At 38.6% G+C, this 17,469-nt stretch overlaps 3 protein-coding genes across 13 annotated transcripts; 2 read left to right on the top strand and 1 right to left on the bottom strand.

Moving 5' to 3' along the window:
* The first annotated feature begins 814 nt into the window (after positions 1–814).
* LOC135164187 (probable methylthioribulose-1-phosphate dehydratase) lies at positions 815–2,274 on the top strand. The gene is made up of 5 exons (XM_064124291.1): positions 815–973; positions 1,066–1,160; positions 1,234–1,502; positions 1,691–1,892; positions 2,057–2,274. Exons 1-5 carry the CDS (start codon positions 944–946, stop codon positions 2,172–2,174), a joined length of 714 nt encoding a protein of 237 aa, XP_063980361.1. The 5' UTR covers positions 815–943; the 3' UTR covers positions 2,175–2,274.
* LOC135164178 (CWF19-like protein 1) lies at positions 1,742–4,642 on the bottom strand. Of its 6 annotated transcripts, XM_064124276.1 has the most exons (6): positions 4,506–4,642; positions 3,514–4,320; positions 2,782–3,442; positions 2,263–2,569; positions 1,951–2,144; positions 1,743–1,882 (listed from the first exon to the last, which is right to left on the bottom strand). In XM_064124276.1, the coding sequence occupies exons 2-4, from the start codon at positions 4,131–4,133 to the stop codon at positions 2,270–2,272; spliced, it is 1,581 nt and encodes a 526-aa protein (XP_063980346.1). In that variant the 5' UTR covers positions 4,134–4,320; positions 4,506–4,642; the 3' UTR covers positions 1,743–1,882; positions 1,951–2,144; positions 2,263–2,269. The 6 variants fall into 6 exon arrangements, with proteins under 6 accessions (XP_063980342.1, XP_063980346.1, XP_063980345.1 ...); XM_064124272.1 differs by lacking the exon at positions 4,506–4,642 and having other exon boundaries at positions 1,742–1,882; positions 1,985–2,144; positions 3,514–4,376; XM_064124275.1 differs by lacking the exon at positions 4,506–4,642 and having other exon boundaries at positions 2,076–2,130; positions 3,514–4,376.
* Positions 4,539–15,761, top strand: LOC135164172 (uncharacterized). 6 transcript variants are annotated; one of them, XM_064124257.1, is made up of 16 exons: positions 4,539–4,680; positions 5,039–5,435; positions 5,506–5,646; positions 5,732–5,948; positions 6,147–6,272; positions 6,500–9,471; positions 9,885–9,908; positions 10,417–10,494; positions 10,602–10,754; positions 10,829–10,997; positions 11,136–11,311; positions 11,372–11,931; positions 12,053–12,760; positions 12,950–13,075; positions 13,157–13,303; positions 14,401–15,761. In XM_064124257.1, the coding sequence occupies exons 2-16, from the start codon at positions 5,066–5,068 to the stop codon at positions 14,479–14,481; spliced, it is 6,048 nt and encodes a 2,015-aa protein (XP_063980327.1). In that variant the 5' UTR covers positions 4,539–4,680; positions 5,039–5,065; the 3' UTR covers positions 14,482–15,761. The 6 variants fall into 6 exon arrangements, with proteins under 6 accessions (XP_063980327.1, XP_063980324.1, XP_063980328.1 ...); XM_064124255.1 differs by adding an exon at positions 4,820–4,967 and having other exon boundaries at positions 4,571–4,680; positions 11,136–11,931; XM_064124254.1 differs by having other exon boundaries at positions 11,136–11,931.
* The last annotated feature ends 1,708 nt before the right edge of the window (positions 15,762–17,469 follow it).

A 17,469-nucleotide genomic window follows, 5' to 3' on the forward strand; every position in this document is an offset into this window, starting at 1 on the left:
TATGTGGAAATATTGTCCACAGTAAATTGTGTAAATGGCGACTAGAATTGAGTAATCGAGAGTACATTTGACGATACACTTGAGTTGGGGAAAATATAATAATGCACAGTGATACTGGGGCTTTATGCAAATGTTCCTTGCATTATTTACCATTGTAGTCACTCGGGCTTTCTCTGAACACGAAGGATTCCTTCATTTACCACAATTTCGGAATCGAAGGCCTTAATTTTTTATTCATGAAATTGTAGGGGACAACTTTTGTGCACATTCTGAGAATTTTCTTATCTTAATGGAATAGGATATTTAATGCAATGAGAGACATAAAGATTGTAGGAAAATGTGGAATTAATTTTCTCTATTGGACTGTGCCAATTAGTAACAATCGTGTGAGCCTAGGATGTGATGTTTACTTACATGTAAATGTATTTATATAATTGCCTGTTTCATTTTTTAAACGTCAAGAATTGTCGAATTTTGTACGAACTTAAATAAAAATTTAAAAAATATTTAATTCACAAAAGGATTAGGTGTTACTTGGATCCTGACAATATTTATGCAGTATATCATAATTTTTATGCGTTCTTCATACATAGTCGAGTTGACTTAACTGTACATGATTTTCTGTCTTCGATCCTAAAGTTAAAAATTTCACGCAAGATATAAACAAAACAATAAAATGATTGGAGACTACTAGACAAATATTCAGTTGTATCCCTGCTGATTTATTTCAACTTTATAAATCGTTGGGGTTTGTCAGAAAATTAAATTGAATTTTTTTACTCTGATGGTAACTGTGGAGTACACATGCGCATGTGGTGACATTAAAAACAAAATGCGGCTGCAATCTTCTATATTTCAACTTTCAAGATAAGCGCCAAAGCCGACACGCAGTGCGAGACGACTTATCAAAGGAAGTAACCCTTTAGCAATTTGACCATTTATTATGGACTTTTATGATGATAATTATCCCAAGGTAATCCATCAATTAAAGACGTTAAATCGACATTTGAAATGAGCCAATCACTTATTGAATTTGTTGTCATTTAATTATTACCAAATTATTAGGAGCACCCCAGGAATTTGATCCCAGAACTATGTCGGCAGTTCTATCATCTACACTGGGTCACGGGGACTGGTGGAGGAATATCCATAAAACATGGGTAAGCACTTTATGCTTCATTGGGATAATTGAATTGCAACTCAATTGCCTGCATTTCGGTTATTTGCATTTAGAAACGAAATCTATATCGCCCCATCAGGCGTTCAAAAGGAACGAATTAGTCCTGAAGATATGTTCGTTCAGGACATGGATGGAAGGGATATTTCTGCTCCACCAGCTGAAAAGGGGTTTAAAAAATCCCAGTGTACTCCACTCTTCATGTGTGCTTATACAGCACGCAATGCTGGGGCTGTCATTCACACTCATTCGAAATTCGCTGTTATGGCGACACTTCTCTGGCCTGGAAAAGAATTTCGAGTGACTCATTTAGAGATGATCAAAGGCAAGTTCATGGTTTTTTTGCTGCAATGGATTTTTTATCAGAAGATAACATAACCTACCGATATCTTTAACCGAATTTAAATTTTAAATTTGAGTATTTGAATATTTTTGTATAAAGTAATTGAGATTAGGATAAATCGTAATATCCTGAGCAGTTACAATGAATGTTTTATTTCTTCCTATCTACAGGAATAAGAAATCAGCAATTGGGAAGGGCCTATAGATACGACGAGGAACTAGTAGTTCCAATTATCGAAAATACTCCCTTTGAAGAAGATCTCAAAGATAGAATGGCGGAGGTCATCCAGCAATACCCCGAAACTTGTGCCATTTTAGTAAGAAGGCACGGAGTGTACGTGTGGGGTGATACTTGGCAGCAGGCTAAAACCATGTAAGTCCAGTAAAACCCTCAGAATCGACAAAAGTACACAATTTGCTTATATTTTTACCAGATCCCAAAGCCCTGATCTTGAATTTACTGACAAGAAAAAGTTGATGTGTTGATTCCGTATTTATTTCCTTCCCTGAAGAAATTCATTTTAGTTCTGATTTCAGGAATGAATGCTACGACTACCTGTTTGACATTGCAGTGCAGATGAAGAAGGCTGGCCTTGATCCACGTCTGAAGCCTGAGGAGTACGAGCTCAAATACCAAAAAGAGAATAATCAATAATGACAATTGTGTCGAAATATATAGAAAAGAGTTTTTATATACTGATTTTTATATTCTATCAGAATTTCAAAAAATAAATTTATCTTACGAGTAAATCAAGTATCTATATCATAAGGTTCAAATTTTTTCCTAATCGTCTTTGCCAAATCAGTCTCCTCTTCTTTGCTAATTTGACAGTCCTTCCAGTCGACTTTGTGCATCAGGTTCAAAATTTTATCATTAGCTAGAACCTCTCGACCAAATTGTAGTGGGAAGTCCTTGGATATCCTCGTATAGAGCATTACTCCATTCGGAAGTTGAGCGTAGAAGTAAGTTGCCCCTGGTGGAGCTATCTGACGGAGTTGAGAATGTTCTGGGATTTGACTGAGTTCGATTCCATTATCATCGGCAACATCCTGAAGTACAATTGAAAATATATTAATGATGTGAGCCATTTAGAAATGAAATGAATTTTCCAGTTCAAGCCTTGAAAATTTTATGTAGTTGAATACTTTAAGATTTATTTTGAGAAAATAAATGCTATAAAGTACACTGAAAATGTAATACTCTCAAATTGAAGGTTATGTTCCTGTAATGGTTGACGAAATAGCATTTTGTAGGGATTTACCTGAAATACACCATACAGTTCAGAAGCAGTTTCTTCATCAACAGGTACAGCCTGCAGTTGGCAGTGCGAACTCTTATAATTTCTCTCGAAAAATACAGGAACACGTCCGCTACTCTTGTAATATCTACCAATAGCTTTCTTGTACAACTCAATCTCCTTCTCAACACTCTCAGGAACAATCGAGAAACTCTGGTGATGACTGATGGGTAAAATCAACAGGTGATCGTACACTAAACCTCCTTTAGCCAAAGCCACATAAACTTCAGTTCCCACGGATATTACGAGATGTTTCTCTACTGAAGGACTGGACAAGCAGAACCAGCATTTGGTCTCATCGAAGTCAGGCTTTCTCGGTTTCTTTTGGTATTTATCTGATTGATTCGATCGCCTCTTGCCTTCGTTTACAAGCTGCATGTCGTAGAAGAATTGTTTTCCTGTATCTTTGCGATCTGTACTACTTGGGTCAGAGTTTAAATCCGCTGCTGGATAGGGACTTGGTGTCTCATCAGTGGTTTTCGTCGCGAGATCCATAAGTCGAGTTCGATCCACTGGTGTCAAGTTTAGGGCATAGAGCCACTTGAGTTTTTGGCTGTTTCCAACCCTCGCAAGAGCTATGAATCTCGATGCTATTTCGATACTATCTCCACCTTTACTCTCATTCCTAGAATTGAAAATAGGCGTTGATGTAACCCATCAATCTGTTAAAACAAACATTAAAATAAAAAAAATAACCTGTAGGGGGGACGTTCATAATGAATTCCTTCCAACCCGCAGACATGATATCTAGGCTTCACCTGTGCTGCCAGCCAAGAAATCAGTCTTGACCCCTTGAAATTGAACTTGGGATCATTAGAATCAAATTTGGTGACATTCTGAGACCACTGGGATGTCAACAGTATATCAATTCCTCTAAAGCTAGGCTGGCCCTTGAGGCAAGAATTTCTAACTGAGATCACATCATTCTCACTGAAATTGATGGAGTCATTCGATAACGACTCCTGGACCGCCTCAACACCGCTGATGTATGCGATCTTGAGACCTGAGCCAGCACTGTATAGTCCTCGTTTTCCCAGATACGTGAGGTTCTGGCAAATCTCTGCTCCATCGAGAACCGGATAATTCTCGATGTCATCCACTCGATTTGGTCCGATGATGAGTGTCGGCACCGGGATGTTTTTTATTCCATTCTTGTATGGCTCCAATTCAATATTGTTTACTCCAAAAAAATTCCCAACGCACAGGAGAAATTCAAAGGGACCAGCTTTCTTGTTTATCTGATCGACTTTGGCAAAGAGAGTGGCAAATCTGCCTTCAACGTCACCAGCGAGCAATATTTTCTGTTTCTCTGACATTTTTTTGTTTATTGTGAGGACCTTAAATGCTAACAAGTGTTTACTACATTCATTTGAGGTTAAAACGTTGATCAGAAGTTCGGTGTGAGAACATTTTGGTGGAAATGTAGCTATTGTCTGCAATTCTTTCTCTCTCCCTCTCAGCTCTCCAATGGAAACCAGACTTGGTGATGTCTCTGTTGCGAGCCTGAATTTCAAAACAGATCTTTGAATGCCCTTAAATAACCCAAAAGCCCCAATCATTTGGTAACCGTGAAATAAACAGCAGAATGCATGGTTTGGGAGAAGTTGACCTATTTATGACATTAGAGAGAAATACCACAAATGGCGTTTGCACGTTAAATTAGTGAAATCAGTGACGTGTTTTCATACCATCAAATTCGTTATTTTTCTAAATGCTTGCAGCCTGACACTGGGACTATTCATCATTTAAATGAATGTAATCTGTTGGAGTATTTATAGGTTGTTGGCACGGAAGTGATCAAGTGGTGAAGTGAAATAATCCTTAAAAATGGTGCTCATTTAACCTATTTCAGTGTATATATAGGTGAGTGTGTTGTTAATAATATTTTCTTGCGATTCAGTATTTTTATCGTTTTCCAACGCGGAAGTTTGAATCGGTTTACGTTGATAATTGTTTTCAAATTTTCACCACTCAATGGTTCTAAAATTAAAATCATTTCTAGGTAAAAATAGACCCCTTCATAATGATGGCTTGTTCCACTAGCCAATAATTTGACAAACATGAGTGAACAAACGATTCTTTAACCCAAATTATTATCTCATGTTTGAAACAGTCCAGTTTATGTGGAAAACACATCCCTCAAAGCAAAAGTGAAATTTTATACAAATTTGCACCATTTATTGAGTCGAGCTCCCACCAGAGATCAACACATTGTCAATAGTTTCAGGGTATCCATAAATCCGTAAAAATGCCAGGAAAAATCAAAGTTCGGATCCTGGCAGGAAGAAATTTGCCAGTTATGGATCGTTCTGGTGATACAACTGATGCTTATGTGGAGATTAAATTTGGAAATACAACTTACAAGACTGACGTCTGCAGAAAGACTCTCAATCCTCAGTGGAACTCTGAGTGGTACAGATTTGAAGTTGATGATGCTGAACTGCAGGATGAACCCCTGCAGCTCAGATTAATGGATCATGACACGTATTCTGCTAATGATGCTATTGGTAAAGTTTATTTGAATCTCAATCCCTTGTTGCTGCCTGGTTTACCTCCACCTGTTAAGAACATTTGGACCTTGGAAGCTGCACTTAGTTCGAGCACTGGATCTCAGGGAGGTAAATCATTGGAAAATATCAGGTCAATGAGTCTTGCTGTTTTCTCATCATTTGTTTTCAATCTTTGCAGGTTCTGTCATGACAGGCTGGATCCCTGTGTTTGATACAATGCATGGAATCCGAGGGGAAGTTAGCATCATCGTCAAAGTAGAGTTGTTTTCAGACTTCAATAAATTTCGACAGTCATCGTGTGGGGTTCAATTCTTTTATTGTAAGTTTAGTAAGCCTGTCCGAGAGGGATGAGCCTTAACAGTTTGTTTTTCACACTTTTTCATGAAGCATAAAATTATTTCTAGCGCCGAACGTTCCCCAAGGGTATCACGTACAGGTAATTCACGGATTCGTGGAAGAGCTCGTTGTGAGTGACGATCCAGAGTACAAGTGGATCGATAAAATAAGGACACCACGAGCATCGAACGAAGCCCGCCAGACATTGTTTATCAAGCTCAGTGGGGAAGTTCAGAGAAAAATAGGTTTAAAAGCGCTGGATCTCGGTGGGAACGCCGTGATTGGGTACGTTGACTCGAATATTTACATGAAGTACCGATTAAAAAACTTGGCGAACATACCGTGGCAGCTTAAACTTCACAATAAAGTCACCTGCTGTGAAAAAATGATTTTTGGAACTTATTTTTACAAAAATGTTTAGTTGTGGAACCCTTCAATCTATTTAAACAATGTTATTCATAAAAAAACTTAATTAATCTCCAGATACTGCCAGAATTTCGACTTGGAAGGGGAATCAGGAATAGTTGCGCGTGGTATAGGTACTGCAGTCACCCTCATGAAGCTGCAGGACATCAGTAGCGTTCTAAATGACAGTCAGAACGTTGAAGAGTGAGTAGATCGATCTATTTACCTAGAATAAATGTTACATGAGCACTATCTACTGTTAGGGACAGATTGAAATTTCATGGAGTAATTACGGCCAATTTCTAATTCTCCTGAAATTTCAGTCTAATTGTTTGACGATGTAGAGCAAGAATCAAGAAGAAGAAAAAACGAAAAAAATTAATGAATCAATGTTTCTCCCCTTGTGTTCACCTGCATGTGCTCAATAATAGCCTTTCGTATTTGATTTCACAATCTAAAAACCTACTCGAATGTTCAGAGAGTGACGATGGTTTGCCCTTGCTTCCAAATTTGCCAAGTTCCTTCCCCCGTTCCCAAATGAGTTTTCAATCCACGAAGATTGGGAGCCATTTCCCAAAGAGCGAGTGGAGTAAGACGGCTGGGCCAGCCATGCGAATTTCTGAATACACCCCGAATACTCTCAGACGACATATGTCGTTGCAGAGTAGTCCTTTAGGAAGGCTCACCAAATTGGGAGCCTTATCAACCCAATCATTGTCAGACGAATTGATAAGCGAGTCCTCTTTGAAAGCAATGCTGGCTCTAGAGGATATGAGGGGTGAGAGAACCTCAGCCTTTTCTCGAGGCCTGAAGAACCTGAGGTACTTGCCCAAAAGGATGATTCAGATGAAATCGAAGATCTCTGATTCTGTCGACGAAGAGAGTGATGATTCAACTTACTCCAGCACTTGGTCAGTAGCTGGATCAGACTCCACTCGATCGTCGTTCTCTGAATTGAGACGGTCTTTGAAGAAAAAAAAATTTACGCATAAAAAAAATCAGCCTGATGGCGTTGCAGCCATGCTTATCAGATCAGTCCATGCTGGATTTACTCTCGACAGTGTTCTTGAAGATCATGAGACCCCAACTCCGTCGCCAGTTAATTACTTAGAGGATTTTGAGGATCAGAGCGATGGATTAAGACCTCTCTGTACTTTAAACGATGGGAATTGGAATGAAGAAGCTGGCGAAGAGAGTTCGATTAAGGAAAATATCAAAAGCAATATTTTCACTGGTGATAAAAAGAGTTATGATTACACAGAGGGACATGTTCCGATGATATCTTCCTCAGAAACTGATACCTCAACATCGGATGAATCCGAGCCTTCGGAGTCCAGTACTAATTATAATATTCTTGATGATTCATTCACACTGGCTAGTGAAATATCGATGTTAAAGATGAATCCGACCGAATCTGGATCTTTTGAGGAGAAAGAGTCGTTGAATGGTAGAGTTGTAAATAGTAGCACTGATTATAATATTCTTGACAATTTGTCTTCCCTTGGCAATGAATCTATTATCGGCCAATTGAATGAAATTACATCAGAAGAAATAGTGGAGATCGACCGAGTAAACTCTGAAGAGACTAAAGTATTCAAATGCCTTGAAGAAAAAGAAGCGGAGGAACTGGACGACTTTAACAAAGCACTCGAACGAGCGAAGCAAAACTCGTTTCCAGAGGGGTTAATCCTGGATTGTGACTTTAGGCCCCATGAAAGTATTCTCCCTCTGATATCTCCTTCATTATCAACCTTAACAACTGGCTCACAAGCCTCATATCCAGCTCCCCTGGAAGACGGCTCGCCGCCTCTGCTAAGAACCTCTCCTAGCTTCAAGCTTAAACTACTTGGAAAACAGAATAATATTGATAGTATTGATGACACCACGTCATATCTCGCAGCAAGTACTCCTGTGGAAGTTCAAAATGAGATTCTGCCACCAGAAACTAGAGATACAATAGAAGGGAGCTCTCCAACTTCCTCAACTCACGAGAAGTCATTGGAATCCGAATTAACAACAGCAAACATCACTAAAAATATTTCCCTTTTGAATAAAATATGGGACGTACCTTTGATCGATCTGAACAATGTGGAGTTTAGTTCCAAAGTACAAAACCACCCAGAAGTTATCGGAGTCGTTCGAAAAGCGAAGCCGTCGTATTCGTCCCCAAAAAATTCAGATAGTTCAACGGAAAAAATATCCTCAGTCCCATATGAAAAATATTTATTAAATAGTCGTTCTTCAGAAACGAAAAACCCACACGAAAAAAAGGAGAAGGGGGCAAAGAAAGTGTCGAGAACTGAAACCGTGATTTATAAAGGGCCTCCTAAGATAAAACCAAAGCCCCATGTCCCAGAGAATCAACCATCGACCTCCAAAAAAAATCCAGATACAGAGGCACGACTGTCACGACCAGCAATCGTAATTGGCCCTGCACAATCTGACAACTCTCACCTTAAGCCACCAGCACCTCTCGCCCTAGACGTGAACATTCACACTCCGTATATGGTACAGATTTCAAATCCTTCAGAATTTCCGTTGCCATTTCCCCAAGAACACACTATAGAAGCACAGTTGGTAAGCGAGAGATTCAGGAAGAAATACCGCCAGCACTGTATGCTGGATTTGATTAGGATAATAGACCTGAAAATGATGGGGCACCGCATGCATATTGATCGAAAGGATTCAACGAGAAGCAGAAAAAGGCATGGTCACAAACATGTCAATTCAACTCCATCACCGGAGTTAATTCACCGTGCAAGATTGCATAGGAAGAACTCAAGATCAAAATCTCCGGAGAAATCTCACCACCACCACCACTCTCACCATAATCATCAGATCTCACCTTTAGCGATACACTCTCTGAATTCTTCTAAATCTCCTAAAAGTCCACAGTCTCCTGTAGATTTCCCTTCAAGACATGTTTCCAACGTTATCGAGCTCCATTCGCTCATTCCCAGAGAGAAATTAATCCCTTGTGAAAAAACCCATGATCATCATGAGCTCAGATCCTATCTATCTAACGAACTACCACAGCAAATAAATGATGAGTCAAATGAGACCATTGCCCTGTGTGTCATTAAAAAATCAACTAATGCTGGGTGTTTGAATCCTAGAGATATTGACACCTCGAGGCAAAAGAGTCACAGTGAGGAAACTTTGGAGTATATACAATGCCCTTTATCAATAACTAATATTACTAACCTATCTAAAATGACTGACGATACGCGTGTGGCCTCTCCACCTCTTACTCCCAGACTGCAGGAGGAGTCGTCGAGTCCAGTCAATCCCCCAGTATTTCCGGCCTCTGTTGGATCCAAAGGGATCAACACACCAGCAGCTAAGCTACCCGCACCACTTCATCGAAGATCCAGCGATTCTGATCTCAGTATCACACCCAAGGGTAAGTGTAAAGGGACAAATCGTCTGTTGATAATGTTTTCCACTCCCTTCTGAATGACGAATTGCTGCAGAAGCCTTGTACATGGTAGACAGTTTAAGAAATTGATTGCTTACTTTGGGTTCACTAGCCTAGTGGTCCGCTATACCCTCGAGTGGGAAAGGACAGTTTCTAGATTTTTTTGGTTGTTTTTTTTTTGGGTCTGCAGATATTGATAAAAAAGTGACAACTAATTTGACAAGTTTTAATTTTTTTTCTGTTCCATTGATGAGGTCAAGGATTGGAATGCACGATGCTTTCTCCATATTGACCTGGTTAATCTTTCCATTGCATTTATCATCAATTATTTGTGATCAAAAACCGTCACCGAGTTATGATTTTCTTTTCTGTTCCATTCACATTATTTCTCCTGCCAGGATTTTGTAAATTCTTTCACAAACGTGAGTACCGTTCTGAAATCAATCATAATTATTTGCTCATTAATGCAAAATTTGTCATTTATGTATTTAATTTAATGAATTAATCCCCTAAAAGACCTGATGTGAATACATATGAATTAATGCGAGATATTTTTTTTCAATTTAACGATACTGTTTCCTCATTAATTTGTCATGAAAATAAAATAAAAGGTCATTAGGTTGAGGCTGAATGGCAATGAAGGAAAAATATTTCGCTATTAGTTTCATTAATATCTGCCTGAGGAACTCAGGGCTTTAAGGGTACTATCAGTGTTGCTTCTCCTCGGTTCTTTCCCTATCGTTGTCTTGTGACCTCCACCTAATGGCATTTCCCAATGTTAGGTCCGATGATAATCAGATAATAGTTATTACTCGATTAGACCAAGACTTATTCGTTTTTGTCTGCATTTCTTCGTTTGACTTGATCCCAATGCAATCGCATGAGTTTCATGTATTATGAAAAAGTTATTTTCTCTTGTTGGCATGACAGTTTCAACTCTACAACTAACAACAGGACATACACCTCCATTGGATGTACTCAAACCTATCCTTCAAACAGAACGTAATGGTAATCCTGTCTCTGCTAATTGTACCTAAATTTATATGACGGGAATAAATGCGCAAATGGGACCAATGGACGAGCGTTTGGTAATGCCCTTTTGTCACAATCTTCAGGGAACTCATTGGCTGGTAGTGACAGGTCCATGGGAGGTCATTTCAAACCGTCAACGGCGATTGTTAGAACTATGAATCAAGATACCCTAGAGATGCTCGAGTATCCCTTTATCACAATGCAATACTATCCACCTGGATTCATTTTGCATCTAGGTATTAAAATTTATTTCTACATAACGAATAACGAAATTTATATATATGTATAATGCGGCAATGATGTTCGACAGGTGGTTTAGTCAGTGCAAGATCAGTTAAGTTGATAGAGAGAATTACGAATCTGGAAGAGCCCGAGGGCCGTGACGCCTGGTGGAAGGAGATTAGAATGGAAGTTCGATCTCACGCTCGTGCACTTGGCTGCAACGTTGTTCTCGGTTATAAAGAAGAGATTAGTATATGGTAATTCGATACACTTTATGTTAGACTGAGTGATGAAATTACAGATACTTTACACATGTGCCTCATGAAAATTTTTCATCGTGATAACGCATGATTCATTGGATTACAAGTTTTGGTCTTTGTTGTTATTTCCTACAGTGACGATGTCTGTGTGCTCAATGCCTCGGGTACAGCAGCGGTCATCAACCTCTTGAATACGAGTCAAGATCAAGAGCTAGTACTGAATAAAACAGAAAAGCCGTCAATGCCAAATCCCATCGACAACGATAAAGAGAAAAATTTACAAAAAAACGTTTTAACTAAAAATGAAAAGAGTGAGGAAGTGTCAGATGTTGCTTCTCAGAACCAAACAGCTAAAATTCAATGTATTTCAGATTTCAACGATCATGAAACACTTCATGTACCGTCTCAAAGTGCTTGCAGCCTGTGTCATCTTCCCTACAATGAATCAAGTGTGCCTTTCAGAGTTGATGTATCAAAATGTGTAATATGTAGACGACACAGTGTACCCGATGTATTATTCACGACAATTGAGTTACCAGATAATATACCAACAACTGGACGCGGTTGCTTTCTCCAGGCGACTGTCTGTAAAAATAAGAAAGATCTGCGGGGTGAATTAAACGCCAAAGAGATATCAGACTGTTTACCATTTTTAGAATATGAGTTGCACAGTTTATTGTTGAATAAGCTCAAAGTTAAAGGTATGAATGCCATTTTTGGATTAAAAGTCCAAGTTTCGATTGGAGAGAGGCTTGTTATTGGTATGGCTGTGGGTACTGCTGTTTTTTTGACTGCTTTACCCATACCTAGTATCCCGAAAATAGCATCTGGTAATTCGTGGCATAATGAGGAACAACTTGCCGAAATACAGAAGAATCTCATTGAAACTGTCAAGAAAAATCGAGAGTATTACCGCCTTAAACCCCCCACTGTAAGTTGTCACTGATTTAATTCGATATGTCTAGCCAACTATTCCGCGGTTTTCATGAAAAATCTTCATATTTTTTGCCTTCAAATTTTTTTCTCCTACATCGCACATTTTTCCCCAACAGGATATAGAAAATAGCCGAGCAGTCACGACCTCAGACACCGATGAATCCGATGAAGACCTCCCTGATCTCGATCTAGGAGCAGGGACAAAGGATGCTTGTATCTTAGAAGTAGATGATGTTGAGGATATGGATCGAATAAATCTGTTAATGGACGACAGACCACCTGATGATTTTCATGTTGTAAATACTCAAAGCATCCCTGGCCTGGAAGATTTGGAAATAGTTAGGAATCTTCAGATGTTCACTCAAATATCGAGGGCTAAGATCCCCGCTGGACAATTTGCCTCGATGCCTTCCAAGTATTTCGCTAGAATTCTTCAAACTATCTTCTTTAAACTTAGGAGAATGGTGCCGTGTGCCCTCTGTGATATGCAATTTAAAGTGGCACTACCTGAACAGGATGAAATACAGCTAACAGTTGTGGGAATGGCTTTGGGATTGGGAGAGCCCACGAAGACAAGTAGATATAAGAAAAAGGGCGTTAATAACTCCTCCAGCAGAGATCAGTTGAAAAAATCAGACGATAATGATTTGATATTCAGTCTCGATGAAGATCATGCTGAGAATCCCAGCAGTTCCGACGGCCAAGGGGCGACGAATCCTTCGTTAACTTCGATTTCCAATTCACCGTTGATGCATCCCAATCCGAAGTGCGTTCGACCCAAGTCTCCGTTGAAGAGCAGGGCGCACCAGCACAAGTACAAGCATGTAAGCATGAATAAATTCAATTATTTCAACTAACGCAACCGAAAGACAGCCTAAAGCATCATATTACTGAAGTGAAAAAAACTCCTTAGAAAAAATGACAATTCGAATATTTTCTGCCCTAATATAATCTCAAGTCAAAGTATTTTTCCAATGTAGCCGTATATATTTTTTCCATTGAAATTCTTCAAGATGCCTTTGAAAGAGCGATATGGCGTGGATATAACACCCCTGTCATATCTACCCGGTGGAAGAATCGAGAGGTACTTAGGAAACTTGAATTTCTTCTTTATCAGAGAGAGTACGTCAATTAGAGAGGTAATTATAAAATCAAAAGTTTTCCAATATTCTCACGGCTCAGGATAATCATTAATTGCTCTTGGCTCTTTGATTACTCAGAATGGTGGACTCAGTGGATTCACTCACAGTTTCGTGACCGAGGTATTGGCGATTGTTCGCGCTCACATTACAGCGCTCGGGGGCAACGCTATGGTCGCATTTTTCATGATGCAGTGCGTACTGCAACACAGTTCACACAAGAACCAGGTATGTGACAAATTTTCTATGGTCTTGAGTGCCTCATACTCACAAGGAAATTCTGGTATGTAACAGAGAATGCGTTCGACGAAATTTTTTAATTTCTCTGTCCGATTTTATTCTCCCTTTAAAGAAAAATCGGGTAATTGAGAATACATAGTAATATTTATCCTTTTAAATATAAATTTTTTCACATGTGTTCTTATCGAAGTTCGTCAGATTTTGTCTTTTTCCCTCATGTCCAATGAATATATCCCCTTTCTACATTCGTCGATATGAAAATTTATCAGAAGCAGTTCTGAATTTATATTGAACTCTTATCTAACTCAAAGGGTCGCAATAGCTTGTGGATTCTACCTCTGCTTATTATGGGACAGTCCATGACTCCAATAGAGTACAGGATCGCTGACCATAATAAAATATCATGATTTCTTTTCTCCTATGTCCTACTTCCTTCAATGAACAATCAATTGCAGATGTAAAAACCCAACATCAGAAATGTTTGTTCGATAATCAGGAAGAATGATGAGAAAGAAAATTTACATTACTCTTTACTTCGTCGCTCGTGATCTGAAAAAATCATGTGGAGTTCATATTGGCACTCTATCCCCGTAAGAATAATCCTTTAGATTTTTTTTGGAGCGAAATCGACTCTTGCCAAAATTGAATTTAGAAGCCGGAGGAAGTTTTGTTGCGCCTTTTTGGCGAAAGAAACGCGAAAAAAATACATTTTTTTCTTTTACAAAAAAAATGTAAGGTCATGCGTGGAGTATATGATGAGTAACTTAAAGTAAGAAGCCCTATGGATCTATCTGCGACCTATGAATACTGCATTTAATTTTCCGCACGCCTGACCATAAGTAAAGTCAGGGAGAGATTGGAATTGCCTCTTGCTAGTACTGTGGGGAATTTTCAGATCCATTCATTCCTATTGAATTTTCGTTCGGCTCTCGTCAAGTCATCAAATACGATAACCAACTTAGAATGAATTATTCAAAACGTTTTGTTCCTCAATTTACTTTTATCTACTTTGCGATTTACGTGATGCCATCGTTTTTCTCACCCAGGATCATTTTCCAACGGTGAAAGATACATTAAAATTTCAGGGCCAGTGTCTAATCAATGTCGGTGGTGATGTTGTATCTGTATCTTATTTTGGCGATGAGAGACACCACCAAAATGGCTGACAGCAACCACCCTACTCAGCCCCACCCTGAGACGGGGGATTATCGTTCGACATACCGACGATTAATTGAATATCACTGAGGAGAAAAGGAGACAAATTAAGTGTATTCAGTAACACATAGTGTCGTGATGAGAGTGCCACTTGTATTTGTGAAGTGCGATACTTAATCATGTATATTTTTTTAGCAAAAAACTTATTGTATTTTAGAGAAGGATTTTCCATGGTCTTTTTGAGGAATGATAGTTGAGGAATCTTAATCACAATTGACTATTTTGTTACCATTTTCTCATTATTTATTGGCATTGTGTGTTCGTGATTACTGATTTCATTTAATTTTTAGATTATGATGTTTTTAACAGGGTTTGTTGTAATGACAATATTTGTAGAGAACAATCTCCTTCAGCCTTAACACGTTCTTTCCTAAGAATGACATTGTTATTCTAGTCCTACTAATGAAACATAATTGCAATTTAACGAATTAACAAACGCGAGAGGCTCACTCAACTTTACTCCTAGGTATCATAATTATCTCGTGCTCTCGAATGACTAGACTAATCATTCTACTGGTACTATCCAATATTCTCGCGTTCAGTTTTGTGATCACATCACTTGAGACTGCAACTCTACAACTCCTGTAGGTGTTCAATAATCGCTCACTCAAGTGTCGAAGGTTTACGCAGTTGTAATGATTAGTAAAGTTATTTCCATGATATTCTCAGTTCCAGCATCAAGTTGGAGTGAAGTAGAATCAAATTGTAGGAAATTCAATTGACTATTTTTTTTTCTTAAGCATGATTTACTCCAGTAGAAGAATTAATTGAGACCACTTACACTACAACTGAAAATAAATTTGAATTCATGTCCATTTGTTTTCAAGGTTTATGAAAACCGTCTGATAATAGAGGTGCTAAAAAGTTTATTGTAAATAATTTTCAATATTTCCCAGCTCATTGAAAAAGAGCAGTTTTTGTTCCCCTTACTGTTAGAAATTACATAGAAATAATAATCAACTCTTGTCATTTCTTTATTAATGCTTGAGATTTGCAGGACAGTCGATAGAATTGAAAAAATGTAATGTAAATGGCTGAAGCGCTCAAAGTTGTACAGAAATCTTCGGTTGTGCAACAATTCCACATAACAGTTGACTATATTGAATTAATTAATTCTTAAGTGACAATGAGGTATAATGAGTCAAAGAAAACCTTACTTAATTGAGCGCTTTCAAGTAGGTTACGGATCACGTATCTTGACAAATTTTAAATAAATCAATATATTGCAGTATGTTGTGACTTTGATTGGTATTTCCTAGCCTTTGAAATCCCCATTATATCCGTTATATCTTGTACAACAGTAAATGACTGGATACCCAAGGGAGCAGACGACTAACCCAATATCTTTAACAGCAAAGAAAAAAAAGATGTAGCGGTGAAAAAATAAATGTCGCGGCCCCGATGAATTGGTAAAGCATAGCACGGGATTATCACGTCCGTTCAATGGACGATTGATTATTCATACACGTTGGGAGTTTATTAGCAAATCAACGACCCCAACTATTTGGCATAACTTGATTTTCCTACGTACTCTTCTTTTTCTGGTGCAAAACAATGATTAATTTGCATGCAACCATTGACGACTGGGTAAGGGGGCGACTGGGTAAGGGGTGTCGCTAAATTTTGGTGTGCTTGAATTTACACTGCATTCCTCGAACGTTTGGATTATTATGAAACAGCGAATGAATTAATTTAGGGGATTTGCATTTGTTGCAACATTTTTTATTGAATCATTGATTCTACAATTAGCCCAATTTTCCTCTGCAAATTCAGATCGGCATTGTCGGACTGATTAACATTATCGTGAGTTGAAAAATTTATTTGCCTCACGCAATTATTCACGTCGTAGGTATTCTTCGCATCTAGCCGATGACTCTTAGATAATTTGAGAAGTAGAAATAATAATTTGTGCTACCCCCATAACGAAATGTACAGAATTCATTCAACTTGTGGGGTAACATAACTCTCTAGTAATCCCCTGCGGCACTTTCAGATTATTGCACGTGTAAAACCCACATGTGTCTTCCCCTAGGAAATCACGTAAAAATTATGTTTGTGCCATGGGGATTATATCGGAGGGTTGATTGTCTAATCGTAAGACGGCCAGAAGCTCTTTCCTCGACAGTTTGATCACTCCACGATTGATACTTTAGCCCTCATTCTGAACAATTACTCGTTTCATCCTAGGCTACCACTTGCATCTAAAACAGTGTAGTTATGTTTTTCTCATCACGACGTGGAAAATAGTCGTAAGGAACGTACCAATCGAGTTCAAGAGTAATCAGTAACACGGTCACGAACTTGTCACCTGCTCTGACCGATTCCCCTGTCCGTCATGGACGTGGACTGATACAATTTCTCCGGCTGCGTAGGATACAGCAATAAAAACCAATTTTTGTGAGAAGTACGTGTTTATTTGTATAAAGAACTTCGTAGTGGGATAATTTTTAGAAGTTAGGTATCTAATAGGGCAGGACATTGACAAGGACAATATTTTGTTCACCAGAAAGGGTTTCCTAGGAGAGTAGAAGAAATTGTAATATATATATATATATGCAGCTAATACGGTGAATAATTCACTTAATACTCTCAAAGTTATAACGTTCTTCGACTAATACTGTATTTAATTATTCCTTCAAGCCCAATAAATCAAGAATATCATGCGAAACACGTGTTGCCACGGTAAAAGCGATTAAGTTGTGTAGGTTTCCGACAAACATTCATCCACTTCTTGGCATCGGGAAATTTCTCCAACACAATAGTCGAGTTTTGTAGAACTTGAGACGAATCCCTCTGCAACATCTGCATGTCAAGTATATCAGATTTGCGGGGTGAGTTGTTTTCTCTCCTCGAAAACGCCCAGGGAGAAGCTTTGATGAACAAAGTGGCGAATGCCTCGTCTGTTTCGTGGTAACAATTGATTAAACTCTAATTAATGG

The sequence above is a fragment of the Diachasmimorpha longicaudata genome, chromosome 7 (assembly GCF_034640455.1).
Source record: "Diachasmimorpha longicaudata isolate KC_UGA_2023 chromosome 7, iyDiaLong2, whole genome shotgun sequence".
Classification (NCBI taxonomy): Eukaryota; Metazoa; Arthropoda; class Insecta; order Hymenoptera; family Braconidae; genus Diachasmimorpha; species Diachasmimorpha longicaudata.